General features: G+C 40.4%; 1 protein-coding gene across 4 annotated transcripts in view; it reads left to right on the top strand.

Moving 5' to 3' along the window:
• The window catches only part of LAMA4 (laminin subunit alpha 4), a 96,741-nt gene that overhangs the window by 37,107 nt on the left and 44,145 nt on the right, over nt 1-15,489 (top strand). For all 4 annotated transcript variants that reach the window (XM_079328497.1, XM_079328496.1, XM_079328495.1 and 1 more), the window contains exons 5-11: nt 2,823-3,037; nt 6,401-6,496; nt 8,325-8,476; nt 8,619-8,729; nt 11,371-11,482; nt 13,417-13,584; nt 14,317-14,510. In XM_079328497.1, coding sequence (XP_079184623.1) covers nt 2,823-3,037; nt 6,401-6,496; nt 8,325-8,476; nt 8,619-8,729; nt 11,371-11,482; nt 13,417-13,584; nt 14,317-14,510 — 1,048 coding nt within the window. The remainder of the gene's footprint in view (nt 1-2,822; nt 3,038-6,400; nt 6,497-8,324; nt 8,477-8,618; nt 8,730-11,370; nt 11,483-13,416; nt 13,585-14,316; nt 14,511-15,489) is intronic.

Below are 15,489 nucleotides of genomic sequence, written 5' to 3'. Positions count from 1 at the left end.
AAAATTAAACAAAGATAACTATGCAGTTTTATTATGGGAGAGGAAATATTCCTTTTGAGCAAAAAAGGGTCATTTATTGATACAATCTAGGAAAAGACATTTACTGGAGGCCTCTTAACTTTTTCATGCCATAAAGTGCTGAGATGGAGTAGTATGTTTCCAGTCAGTGGCCTCTGCTGTTCTCACATTCTACCCAAAATTCAAAAGAGGTTAAATGTCTCAACACTGAGTGGCAAAAGGAAGGGGAGAATGAAGGTAGCACATCTATTTTCAGCTCTGAAAGTTTCTTTTTGCTTTAAACAGTTGTTCCAGATGAGAAGTTATGGCTAATAAAAATGAGTCATAGAGTCATAGAAGAGTTAGGGTTGGGAGTGACCTTATCTGGTTCCAACACTGTGCCATGAGCAGGGACACCTTCCACTAGATCAGGTTTCTCAGAGCTCCACCCAACCTGGCCTTGTACACTTCCAGGGATGGGGCATCCACAGCTTCTCTGGTGCAAATTGTTATGGGGCCTCAGGTGGTTATAAAAAAGCAGCACCTGTAAAATATATTCGAGGGAAGTGAGGAAATGTCCTCTACATTCCTGGGAAGTGAACTGAACAGTTTATTTCAGAAAAGAAGGTGGGGAAATGGCCTTGTCCTGACAAGAGGGCAGACATTGCAGACTGTTGTTGGTAGATGTGGGCAGCAGTGAACACAAGGCTGGTCTGACCCCAGCCCTACTCAGTGGCCTCTGAACCTGGTGGCCACATTAGAAAATGATCATTTGGAAAATATCTAACCACAGAAAAACAAAAAAATGAAATCTTTGAAAATCGTAGCAAGATTTCTGGCATGACTGAATAGTCACCCTTCACTGCCTGCTCTAATTCCCTCAGGAATGTGGAATGATTCAAACAAATCATAAATGACACTCTGCACTCAGTATTGCATTCACAGTTCTTCAGGGGGTGCACAGAACCCCTGGCCACACTTTATTTTTTACATCTGGGTCACCCAAATGATAAAATCTGCACCAAAGATTCTGGCAGTGCTGCAAAGAGACAGAAAGAGCCTTTGTCACTGACAAAAGCAGTATTTGAGGCAGCCAAGTGGTTTATATTAAGATGCTTAAGATTTTATGTGTTTCCACTGTGAGGATTCATGACTGGAACATGAAGAAAGCAGTGCTGAGGAAATTACTCTCTTTATTTAAAAAAATAAAAATAAAAAGCCCTGAAAATACAAGAACAGATCAAAATTCCAAGCTTTTATCAGATCTCCCACATTTTCGTGGTTCAGACATGACAAAACCTGAATTTGACTGTGTTCAGATTTTAGAAGACAACAGACCTTGGTTTAGGTACCCAGCCATAATCTGGGAAAATTAATCTGAACTGCCTAAAGTGCTTACCCTCCCTGCTTACCAACAGCAGACAGAAAAAACAGCATCTTAAACAGGACATTGGACGGGAGACAAGGACAATATGGTGATAAAAAGAATGAACTACAATAAATACTCCTTACCTAAATCATTGCAGCAGCTATTCTATCACCCAATGCATTCACCTGCAATTTTTACACCAGACTGGCAGGAATTCTTCATTTCCAGTTTTGGGGTGTAAGTCCCTGATCTCTGAGCTCCAGGCTTCTCCATCATGGGCCCTCCTGTCACCACATGGTGACACCATTAAGAGTGTGGGTGACCCCTGTCCTTGCAGATGATCCCTCCAGTCCATCAGACACTGCTCCGTGCTTCTCCACATGCCAGCTCCCCCAGAGAATCCCTTGCTCAAGGATTCTCTCTCAAGAGCACACCATGCCCACCCCAGTGTTAGCTCTCCATGTGTCAAGGGCTGTTTCGCAAAAGCTGCCCTTGCTTGTAGAATTAAACACATTCCCTGATATCAGCAGGAACATCTTTAACTGGGACACTTTCCAAATAACCAAATCTATTACTACCTCTTTGCTTAGGGCCACTGATCATGTGTTACACATCACCGGTAGTGTCTTGCTCTGACAAGACACCATAATATCAACATGTCTCTCATTTTAAGATGTAGAAATTTCTCAACTGAAATGCTTCCAAAACATGACAAGTCATGATAAGAAATTTGGACCTATGTCAGACCTTTGCTGGGGTGCCTGGTACCTACCTCCCTCTCTCCCTCTGCAAACCAAGAGAGAAATCCACCCTTCCTGGTAACTCCTCTCAGCCTTTTACCCTCATCTATGAGGATAACATCAAACAGATCTGAAAAATACATTCTGGTTCAGGGCCTATTCTGTTTTGCAAAAACCAGAAACCGCCCCAATACCTCACCATAGAAGTATTTCTATAAACCTTTCCTGGTCAGTACTTTTTATGCACATCTATAATAGAAATAAAGTCTGGACTTCCTCTGAATTTCAGCATCCTGAAATGCAGTCTCCTACCCCAGTTTCCTATATAACACAATACAGTTGATGAGTTACAGAGCTGAAAGAGACCAAAACAAACATTGTAGAGCTGCCTTGCTGCCAAAGTAATTCTGTCACAGATTTCAAAACAATAGGGAGCAAATCACTTCACTGCTACAGACACACACAAAAAATAAACTAATGCAGACTGGTATGCATGAGATACCAGGGGTATTCAGGAAAGGGAAAATATATAACAGTTCAGATTGAGATTAGAGCACAAAATAGACTCTGTAGGAGTAAAGCTCCTAATTAGCTCTCTGTCCACTAGAAGCTGCAGACAGTGATAAATTCCTGGTAACATAAATAAGGTCAGAGAAGAAAGGCATTGCAGATAGAACGTCACCGTTCGTCATTGACAGTGTTGCTCTTCCTTTCAGGTGCGCCCCTGGTTACTATGGGAACCCTCTGCTAATTGGAAGTACCTGCAAAAAGTGTGACTGCAATGGCAACTCGGACCCCAATCTGATTTTTGAAGACTGCGATGAGGTGACCGGGCAGTGTCGCAGCTGCCTGCCCCACACCAGCGGGTTCCAGTGCGAGCGGTGCGCGCCCGGCTACTTTGGGGATGCCAGATTCGCCAAGAACTGCACAGGTACTGGCTGGGGCTTGGCACAGCAGAGTGAGCAACAGGCAGCATAGCACGGTCTGTGGATGAACTCACAGAAATCAGAGATGCCTGAACCGGTTGTCAGGTGCCTGTGGCTCTGGGAGGAGGTGATGGGATAATTTGGATGCCTGCTCAATTGAATCATCCCAGGTGCCGGAGAAATATCTGCTTCCATCTCCATGGGCAAGTCTCAGACCCCAGACTCCAACATCTCTAGTGCCTGGGCAGGTTTAATGGAGGCACTGTTGTGCTCTCCTGAATCTTGTTTTAAATAAGATTTTCTAAGAGTTCTTTGGGCCTTTATGCTTATCCACACCATTACCACTCAGGCTGATGATGCTTAAAGACTTGAAAGTATTTTTTATATCAACGGGATCATCCTTCCTGTCCTGACCCAATACCCAGTCACTTTCTGCTATTTTCCACATTGGTAATAAATTCTGCATTTCCTACTAGTCTGTGCAATCTTGCTAGTTACTGTATTCTCACACAAAAGGTGACTGTACTTTCAGGGTCTGGTAGAGTGTTACCCAGAGTGCCTCACAGAACATATCTGCACGGAGGGGTTACAAAGTTTTGTCTCCTCTAATACTGTTCTAATTTACTCTAAGTTCAATCCAAACATGGCTTTGACCTCATATCTTTTATCTTTGCTTTGCTTTGGAAGAGAAGTTTACATCTTCTTTTGAGGCACTTAGGAACGGCCACTGCTAAAGGCAAAATGCAATTGCTCAGGGCAAGGACCTTGGGACTCCCCCCCAAACTCTTTGTCAGGGGACCCTCAAGGACCAGAACACAAAGGAGGGAGACACATTATCCTACCTCAGCCTGACTCAAAGGTAGGACAATTGGAGCACACACTCAACTTGGACCTCAGAAGTGCTCTAGGGCCCCCAGGTATAAAGGTACAGGCCTCAGGAACTTAGCAATGTCTTGATCCTTCTTGAAACCCACTGTGTACTTGGACTTTGTTTTTTACTTCCTTATAATAAAGTGTTTGGGACAAACAGGATGGAGGTTGTGAGGATGCTGAGTAATCAAATAGGTGATTTTGGAAGGCATCTCTGAATGTACAGTTTTGAAACTCAAATCAAACTTTCATCACCTCAGTACAGTTTTTTGTTTGCACCCTTAAGGAGGTACACAGGAGTTCTCTGTACAGGCTGTTCACACAGACTTCAGTGTGGTAATTCTCTTAGCTAGCAGATTTCCTTGCAGTCTTTCATCTTTGCTAAAAATAAAAAAATACTTGTGCGCTTGAATACATTGTGAGAGTTCCATCTTTTCTCTTTCCAGAAGTGAATTTAATCTTGAAGTTCAGTCTAGCAAATCCTAATTTTGCAGTATTATGTACCAGAGAATTACACACTTCTCATTTCATCTTCATTTCTGCTGAGCACCACAATATGCTGTACTTGACAGTACTGTGCAGATTGCAGTAGATCAATACCTCCATGATATTTAAACTATTTGTGTAGTTCACAGGGAAAGCTTATCCTTTGTTTGGCTTTGTGGAGCAATTAGGAGGTATTGCTCAGAATTGCTTCTGAAATAAGTCAAATATCTTCTTTAAACTGAAAATAGAGAAGCAAAGCAATTTTAAGAATCAAGACAGTCTGCATACATGGTTTTCATAGAGCATCTCAAAGGGTATATAAAACAAAAAAAAGGCAAGAAATCTAAATGAACAAACAGGTCTACCAATCTAAAATCTTTTTTTTCTTTCAAGCGAAAAACAAAACCTGGGTGGCTGTGAACAGTAGTTTTCAGCTGCTTTTAATTTTTTTTTTTTTAACCACATGTCCTTTAGGCATACTTCAAAGCTCTCCATAAATGACCCTTAGAAATAAAGGTGAATTTAGAATCTTTCACCATCAGCAAAATCTGGTATCATTCAAAGTCTTAATTTTCTACTGAAAATCAGTAAATTGAATCAGTAGTTGAAAAATGGTCCAGACTGCCTTTGGAATTAATTTGCTCTAAGATTTTGTGTAGCAGATTCACAGGTATTCATTTAAATAAGAAGACACAATTTTATTTTCTTGAGCACCAACCTCATTGAAATTTTAACCTTTTAACTTTAATCTTGCTGCCTGGTGATAGCCTAGTCCCCCATGATATAAGTAAAGAGAAATCTCTGCTTTTAACTGATACTTTTCTTTCACTTCTTAAAAAAAAAAAATGTAAATTAAAAGTAAACATAGATCCAAAAGCTGGGAGGCACAGATTGGGATAAGGTCAAAACACTGACTATATCAGAGAATTCATAACCAATTTCTGTTCTTACATTAGTTAAAAATTATTAGTTCTCCTCTGCTAAAAACAGTGTTAGTTCTACTAACACTGGTCCACTTAAACAAAATTACTCTGACGTTAGTGCAGGATGTTGTCTTTGAAGTTGTTTCACGTATTTTCTTGGCAAATATGTATTCAAGTATTTGATCTTGACAAATCCTTGAATATGCAATGGGAAATGTACATAAAAGGGCAATTCATAGATAACAATTAATGGGATTAATTTACTGCAATAAAAAGGCAGTAAAATATTTTGTTATACGAGGTTCTGCTGAAACCATAAATCACAAGACCAAAACAAATTCCAGATAGATTGCTGCTGTTCTTATATTCTGCTTGAGATTTTGTTATTGTATCAAAGCGTTCCAAGAATATTTTAATCTTTAAAATAATATAATTTAAAAGTCCAATTAAAGCTTTAAAGAGGTTTAGAGATGTTAGATTAAAAATTGGACTTTTTAAAAAGCCACTTGTCCTAGCAATAAAAATGTTGCTTTCTCAAGTTTGAAAAAACATAAAACGTCACATATATTCTTCATTGTAAGTGGTAGGAGATATTTACTTTTTGATATGTTCAAGCTAACAGTGTAACTGGAGTCCACTATCAATCCTTGATAGCTGAAGCCTTTTTAGTGACAGCCTGACAGAGTGCTGATAAATTCCACAGGGCTGTGGAGAGATTTGTAACTAATAATTAACTTCAGTTGCCCTGCATTTCTTAAAACATCTCCTAAATGTCACCCTCTCGAGACACTGATGTAAAATGGCCCTTCTGGGCAACTCTGGCCTTGCTGACTCTCCTTGTGACCAACATTTGAACAAGTCATTTCAGCAGAGGTGTCCTCATTCTGTTTTCATATTTCATTTGTTCAAATTTGACTATCGCAAGAAGCACCTTTTCCATGTACTGAAAGGAAAATCAGTCCAAGAAGTTCTTGATATTGATTTAAATATCCACACACAATTCTAAATACAATAATTTCACTAGTCTTGGGAGGGGGAGTTGTATGTTTTGAAGATTCTTCTTTCAAGAGTCCTTTCTTTTTCCCCCAGCATGTAACTGTGGAGGGAGAATGTGTGACAGCCACACTGGAGAATGCCTCGCAGACAGTCCTGAAGTTTCTACTGACACAGACTGCCCGACCATCAGTAAGAACCTTGTCATAAAAACACCAATAATTAATATTGCTCTTATATTTAGAAGCTTACAAATACTAACTTAAGAGTTTGGTACTCCAGTGGGTTCAGGATTTTGACAGTGGTGCCACAGGGCACTTAAGTGTGTGAATATACACAGTGTCCTACTGATTGAGTACTTCAGCATGTTCACATGCTTGTCTGAGTACAGGCATATTTCCAGCCCTGTGATACAGACTGCACATTCAGGTCCAAACTGCAGAGCAGTTGGGAAGTATCACAAAAGCCACTTCTGTAGACCTTGAGACACACTGCCTGAAAAATAATATTCTGGCCCTAAAAACTCTTCTCACAACTTTACCTGTGACATCTTGCATACAATTTATGGTTTTCTAGTTGTGGTTTAACCCCATCAACAACACAGCCACTCACTCACTCCACCAGGAACAGGGAGAGAATCAGAAGGGTAAAAGCTAGAAAACTTGTGCACACACAAGCCATACACATTTTTGCAAACAAAGCAAAACAATTGATTCATTTACTGTTTCCTTTTCAATCATCTCCAGGAGAGCAGGACCCCATCACGCATAATATTTCCTTGGGAAGACAAATGCCATCACTCCAAATGTCCTCCCCTTCCTCCTTCTTCCTCCCACAGTATTTACTGAGCATGCCGTCACAGGGTCTGGAATATCCCTTTGGTCAGCTGGGGTCACCTGTCCTGGCTGTGTCTCCTCCCAACTTTCAGCACACTCTTAGTCTCATCACCAGCATGGCAGTACAAAATGCAGAAAGGGCCTTGGCTCTGTGCAAGCCCTGCCCAGGAGCAACAAAAACATCTCTGCATTATCAACCTTGTGTTCAGCACAAACCCAAAACATGACTCCATACTAGCCACTGAAATTAACTGTGCAGAAAATTACCCCAGTCAAAGCCAGTCCAACATCTAGTGTAGGTTGCTGCTGTTGACAACCTGGCATACAACTATCAGTCAGTTCCTTTCCCTCTATCTCCCATACTCAAATGATAGGAAGCTTGGGCAGCTTCCAGGAGTACTATGTTGTAGCTATTGGTAATCACAGGTATTTTTTAAATGTTAGTGTATTTATACCTGTGTATAATGCAGAGTGTATAGCACATGTGGGTTCCTGAACCAACTCCCAAAAAGAGAGGTCATTTGTCTGAAGAAGGAAAAACATTCTGGACTTGCTAAAATATCAAACAAAAGTATCTGAAAGAATCTGTGTTTCACATTCACCTAAATCTCCTTCATTTAGTGTTGGCACCAGTGTCACTATAAATAAGGTGGCAGTGCAATCATTAAGCAGGAACAAGGATATAGTTCTGCACAAGCGTTTTCCAAGCACATTATAACTGTGTTTTTAGAAATTGCCTGTGTAACCAAGTAGGTGGCCAAGAGCCCATGTGCTGGGCATCCTTATTTCTCATACCACTAAGTTTTAAATATCGAGTTTGAGGTTCTGACAAAATGCAGGGGTTTTTTTGACCTTCATCTGTTGTCCTTCAAGCCACAAACATGTAGAGCCCAGGGAATAGCCAGGAAATACCACTCCCTCTCTCCCAACAGATTACAGAATCCCTGTGTCAGCCTGCTTGAGCAGTCCCATCTGGTGCTGCTCAGCTGCAATGTCATAACTGTACTGTGGGACCTCGGAAGTGGGAGGATGAAAGTGAAAGAAAAATGGGGATCCACTGGGAAGCATCAGTGACAAAGAGAGTGAACACCATGGGTCAAGAGCACTAGTACATGAATTTAAGACATCTGCTGCTAACTGACACAAAACGAAAGAAAAATTATGCTGTCTTATTTTCTTATCAGGCTGCGATAAATGTATTTGGGATTTGACAGATGACATCCGGTTGTCAGTTCTGACTATTGATGAAAGCAAATCCACTTTACTGAGCATTTCTACAGGTGTTGCAGCTCAAAGGCGTTTGAATGACCTGAACCTCACTACCACTCATCTCCAGGTACAAACACTGATGATATTTCAGGTTTTTAATGTAGTTTGAATCTTTGAATTTCCACTCCATTCCTGTGAATTTCAATCCCTGCCCTCACTAGAGAAGGAGTTTGTTTTCAGATGCACTGACTTTTTTTTCCCACACACAGGAAGCAATGTCCAAAAAAATGAATCATGCTATGCTTTGGACCATCCAGGTTGATGATGCTGCAGATGAGATGAATGATCTCCTCAGAGAAGTAGAAACTCTTGATGAACAGGTTTGTTCACAGCCTTCTGCCAAAGATCTGAGGGTTTGCACTTTGTCATAGTCGCCTGTTGGCATAAGAGACAAGTAGGAATTTAAAATGAACATCTGGTCCAACTGTCTGAGCAATACAGCAAAAGTTAAAGAGCATTGTTCAAATGCCTCTTAAACCCTGACAGACATGGAGCATCAACCATCTCTCCAGGAAACTCATTCCAGTGTTTGACCCCTCTTCATAAAAAATATTTCTCAACATCTAGTCTGACAATTAAGGTTCACCAAACAAGAGTGGGTGTGTCCTGACAGCTAGAAGAATCTTCTATTTCTATTTCTATTTCTATTTCTATTTCTATTTCTATTTCTATTTCTAACTTTCTACTTTAAATCTGAATTAAAAGCATAAATGAATTATCAAGTCTTCTTCACAGAAAATGAAGGAGGTAAAAAGTGTGTTGAATGTGGTTGGAGGTTTGTTACCAGTCACAAAAATCTTCCCCTTGCGATCTGAGCTCCCACCTACCCCCTACACAATGTGTTTGATCTGGGATAGACACATTGCCTTTCTCATTCACATTTTTATTTCTAATTAAGTGAAGTAACCAACACTAAACTAATGCAGATTGACTTTGGGAGCATTTTTACTACTTCTATTTTATATGTATGCTCTCCTAAAATTAAATTAATCCTGGTTAGACATTTCAAAATATATTTCAAAACTGCCAGTTTAAAAGGTTTTTTCATGTATCCACTGAGATGGGAGCTTGATCAGCACTCAAGATATTTTTCAATACAATTATAATAATAAATGTTGCATCCACATCAAGCTGCCAGGCTATAAAATTGAGGCTATCAGCTCTCATCTCCCACATCACTTTCATTGTATCCTGGAAGAAAAAGGTATACCTTAAGATATACATTAAGAGAAGAAATAAGGTTCAAAATTGCTTATCCTCTATTTTTAAAAGATAATATTAATTATCTTTCTGATGCTACAATATACATATATTAGTAAAATACATCACACTATGTTATTATCAAAGATATCCACAGTTGCCATAGAACTAGATTATATTTCATGCTTATTGCAAAGTGCCAGACCTTATATTCACTTTACCACTTCCTTAACAAGACAAATTAAAATTATACCTTAAATTAAAACTCAAATGTAGGAGCAAGTAGGGGGCAAAAAATAGCAACAAAAATGAAAGAAAATTTTTAAAAAAATAAGGAAAGCAGAAGAGAAATTTAGGTGTGTGTGGTTTTAATCAACACTTACTTAGCACAAAGGGCATGTAAGATTTATACAGACTATGCCAGTGTTCAGGAGATTTGATTAAATCAACTCACACTCATAGCTCTGTACCTGTGAATATCTGCCAGAGCTCACATGCCTGTGGCCCTCTCTGTAGCTGGTGGGGAGACTGATTAAGGCATTAGGTGTTCTATGAATATTTAGTGAGTTTGGATAATAACATTTCATTTGCAATACTATCTGGGGATTTCTTTCCTCATTCCTCAATTTTACTGTCCCTGAACAAATAAATTCAGCATTTCCTCTGATCTTTTCACCCTGGTTAGTTCAAATGCTAGTTCCATATCAACATTTGTGGTTGCTTGTAGGGCAGGGAAATAATGACCCCAGATTCTGACAGTGGAAGACCACAATAGTAACTCTGAGCTTTTTGCTATTTCAGGGTACATTTATGGGAAATGGGTACTGGGGCCTTGAGTGGGTTTTGCAGAAAAATGCAACATTTTCTATTCAGAGCATTTTATGTGGATGTCCCCACATCTCAGGGGTTGCTAAAGACTCTGATCTAAATCAGGCAGGGTGAATGGACCAACTGTAGGCAAATCTTCCCACTAAATATAACTCCTGTAACTACCTGTAACTCCCAAAGTCTTTATGGGCTGAGTTTTGAGTAAAGCAGTACAAATTTGATCCTGAATATTCGGAAGATGGGAACTGGAAACATTTCTACTAACCCTTATGCTTGTTTTATCAGCCTTGTAACCCTTACAACTTGTTTTATCATTATGCCCATCCCATTTAGTGGTGCTGCCCACCCTGACCCTGCCTTCAAATGCCACCTGGGGCCTCCACAAACCCTAAGCAAAGGAACACAATGCAGAGTGCAGCCCCCAACACAATGCAGCACAGGACCCTGTCTGTGCTCTTTAGAGTATTTTCCATCCTTAGGCTTGTTCTTATTTTAAACAAGTTGCAGAGCTGGGGACCTCATTGAGGGAGACACAGATCTAAAAGAATTTGGGAGCTTGACACCATTTTCTTAATTCTATTGACACCATTTTCTTCATTCTATTTTCTTACTCGGGAAATGCCATACCCAGCAAAGTGAGCAAGCCCACTGAATGCCTAGGAGACTCAGCAGATAGAGTTTTACAACTGTACATAATTTATTAATATTTCATTGCAGCAAATGATAGATAAATATGGGATAGGTTTTAATCTCTCACTCTACAATTCTGAAAACACTGGCAAGACAGATCTTCACTTTGAACACCTTTAAATGCTTTATATGATAAAAAGGACCTCTACATGCTCAACAGGAGAAAGCAAAATGTATGCTTATAGTGCTCATCCTCACATCTGAAAAGAAATCTAGTGTTTACCTCTCATGGTTTATTTATAGGGAACTGAAGCATCCAGCAAAGGCCGACTGGTACAGAAGGAAACCATGGAGATCAACAGCCGTGCTTCTCAGCTTGTGCAGCAGCTGAATAATATCAGAGATAACATTGAAGGTAAATAGATTCATTTCTGGTTCATCTCAGAGTCAAGGATGTATTAATGAAATCTTCATGTAATAATGGATCATCAGGAATTTTTACTGTCCTATATATCAAAGGAAAATCTTTTGATATATAGGACAGTATGTAATTTATGGCAACAGTGAACATCTTCTCAAGCACAACTGCACTTAAAAAAGATTTCCTAGTCAGAGATAATCATCTTCATCTGGAATATCTATGGCATACCATTACCATCCTGAAATATAGAAATGAGATTAAACCAATTGCTGCCTCCTCTTCAGTACCTGCAGAAAGCAATGAAACCCCAAATCAATGTACTCAAAAACACCCCTGTACACCTGTGACATGAAAGCCTCCATCCTGCTGCAGAACACAGCAGGTTTTCCCCAGCCTTCAGCAAAGCCAAGAGTATGTAAAAGCTGTCTATAGCACCAGAATAGAAATGCTGACTGGTAGCTGAGGTTAAACAGCCCTTTTCCAATGGAAATATCTGATTAACAGACCTGAGTGGTTCTGTCTTGGCATTTATTACAAGCCATCTGGCAACTTGTGTAAGGAAGAGTGGTTCATCCTTGCTTATCCTTAACTCCGTGGGTGCTCCATTACTTTCTCCCAGGAAAGTATATTATATATTATATATATTAACATGGTTAATATATCCCATCAAACAAAAGAGGCAGGCTAAGGCCACACAGTATGTTATATTTGTACTGTCTTTCTATATCTCTGATGCTAAAAAACCATTGGCTGTCTACAATTATTGAGTAAAAGTGAGCCTCACTGGAAGTCACTAACAATGATTGATGTCTGTGGATCATCCTTTTGTATCATTAATTGGTTTGGAGCAGGACAGGAAACACATAAGACAGATATGCATCTAATTTGGCACACCAACAGCACAATCATGTTAAGTTGTTACAGAAGAAACAATATCCATGGCTGTGAATAGAATGAAAACAACTGGAAACTAGTAGGTGAAAGTTATTTCCACCATACTCAAAACTGTTCTTCTGCAGAGGTATCGCCCATGTGCACACACACTAGTGCCAGCATAAGGGAAAAGAAATCCATGGAGCTCTGATCATCATCAGTTGCTGCTCAGTATGAGCCTTTAAAGCTTCACTAATGAGCTCAGGGCCCAGAAAGAGCAGGCATGCAGACACTCTGCCAAAGAATCAGTGGTGCTACAGCTACACACCTATTTTTTATAAGAATATTCCAGAAGAATAGTGCTGGTTTTGCCAGTTTTGGTTATCCACAAAGCTAGTGATGAGCACTAGCCAAAGACATACACATCACAGGGCATAAAAGAAGAGGTGATTGGTATTCAAGGCCAGGGAATGAGAAGTGAGTAAACTTTGTAATGATTACACTGGGAATGGGTAAACCAAATTTCAGCTGCAGGGATACAGCAATGTTTTTTGAACAGAGACCAAAACCTTGAAATAGTATCTATCTCCAAACCAGCTAGGCAGTATCAGGCCAGAAGCCATATGTTACCTCCTTGGGGTGCCTCAAACTTCTGCAGATGGAAAATGAGGTTACTTCTGTCTCCTTAGCATTGCTATTATTTTATAACCAGCAACACTTAAAAAACACGATCCAAGGTGAAAGCCCCAGTCTGCTACATGCTACAAATAAAATTATCATCCCAGCCTATAAGAAATGTCAAGCCAAATAATGCACACAACCCACATCTGCTTAATCCCATCCTCTTCTAATGAGATCTCCACATATGACAGAAAGTTTTTTACAGGTTTAATTTTAAGACTGGATTAAACATAATTACATTCTACAGAGTTGAAGATAATTAAAACTTTCTTTTGCCATCAGTATCATCACAATTCACAAAAGTAAAAGCAGTCCGCAGTATTTACTTCTCTGTAGTCATACTGAATCGACCATCTGTTCCCTTGTCCCCCTAGAAATCAGCAGCAAGTCAAAATACTATGCAATTCAGCAAGAGCTGAGCCCTGAAGAAATTGCTCAGAAGCGGAGTGTGGCTGAGGAGATGCTGGAGGAGATCAAACGTCGTAAGCCTTTCACTAACCAGAGGCAACTAGCAGATGAGGAGGAAAAAGCAGCAGAGGAACGTGAGTTTTAAGTCAGTTTTCCTCTCAGCCACGTGCTGATGTTCAGCTGGCAGATATGGGGCAGCTCTGGGTGCACTGCTGAGCCCCTGGAGGTGGCCAGCAGGTACTTGGAGAGCACCAGCTGGTGTGCTGGAGATGCTGCTGCTCCCCAATTCCTGCCCCAAGTCCCCGCTGGTGCTTGATGCTCCTCACGGCAGAATGGGGAGAAAAAGGTCTGTGTGTGCCTGTGCACTGCAGCACCTCAGCAATAGCTGTTCAGGAGGCTTCATGGCAGGGCTGGAATTGCCCATGTGAATGTGTTCCCTCCTGCAAACTCTGCTGTGGGGACAGTGAATGCAGCAGAGAGAGAAAAACTGCTGGCATGGGAAAGAGTGGAGCCTAATTCTCACAGCTTAGTGAACATGAGTCAGAACATGAGGCATAAGAACTGTCTTCTCCAGAACAGGCTGCCTAGGTTTAACAATGAAAAACAGCTGAAAGACAGAGGAAAAGACAGACCTAGCTTCTTTTAATAAAATACATTTCAGAGGGGGAATTAATAGGATTAAAATGAAATAGCAAAATGAGAGGCATCTCTCCTTCTATAAAGCGCAGGGCAAATTAAAATCTAGGTATATGATCCTTCAAGTGAGCTTTACAAAATGTGTTTTACTGCACCCTGATTAACAGCAACACAAATTGCTGCATAGGTAAGTTTTGTCAGAAATCCAAGTCCTCTTGTTTTTCTCCCAGTGCTACAGCAAATGGAGGCGTTTCACGAGAAGTACAATGACACCAGGTCCCTGGTAGAGGATGTGCTGGAGCAGCTCAGCGAGCAGGGTGTGAAGCTGTCAGACCTGGAGGAGGCGATAGGCGAGGCGCTGGACTATGTCACACAAACAGAGGCTACAAACAGGGAAAACACAGCCAGGCTCCAAAGGCAGGAGGTACTGTGCACTGCATTTATCATAACTGCTGGCTGGGATCTCTCCATCTCTGCCATTGCTTTAAATAGTAGATTGCACACGATTTAGATTCAGGAATCACCGCACCAAAAAATAATTTCTTGGATCACTCAGCAGGATGAGTTTGACCATTCAGATTTAAGAAACAACTTGTGCAAGGTACTATTATCTATTCGTGGAGTGGCAATAAATGATAAGTTTTGGTATGTCATGCCTCATCATACCAAGGAAGAGATGGATACTTATGCCTAGACTAGAAAGGCATGTTACAGTAAAACCCAGGAAGCTTGAAATTTCATGTAGCACAGCTGCAATAAATACTGTGGTGGGATTATTTCATCCAGTTGTGTCCTGATTTATAATGTGGGAGGGCCTCATGTTCACAAAACTAATTCTATTCTAAGAAAACAATTACTTATAAAGACCCTGCACTGCATTTGTACCCTGGGCTGAGTACATTCATAACTGATCCAAACTTCCTCTGAACCACATTAAACAAAATGCATCCCCACTTTTTCAGGAGGAGTAGACAGTTGTCCTTGAATCTTCAAGCACAAATCTGACTACTCCAGAGTAGGTACCTTGAAATTTGGTTTCCTACTTGCCAGGTGAACTTGCTAGCTTAGCTATGAGGCTACAACACTTTCCCCCTATATCCTGTCCAAATGAAAAATTTCAGAGTTTTAAAGTAACCACCCTGGAGAAGAGCTCAGTCCCCTGTAGCCTGGGAGAGGAGCACCTTTGCCTGTAAGGTGTGTTCAAATCCCACTGGCTGATAAGAAAACTGAATTTTCACGTCTCATATTCTGGAAAAGTACACAACCCCTCAGCCAAACAAAATAAAGTATTTTTTTTTTCTCTTCAGAGTTCAGTGACTCTTTCCCTGTTTCCATAAATTTCTTTTAAGGAATGCAAAACTAGAATATCCCACCTAAAACTTTTCATTTATTTTTTCATTGAG

Source organism: Erithacus rubecula (genome assembly GCF_903797595.1).
Source record: "Erithacus rubecula genome assembly, chromosome: 2".
Taxonomy (NCBI): Eukaryota; Metazoa; Chordata; class Aves; order Passeriformes; family Muscicapidae; genus Erithacus; species Erithacus rubecula.
Note: the sequence above shows the minus strand (reverse complement) of the source record. Positions and strands in the feature narration are given on the sequence as shown.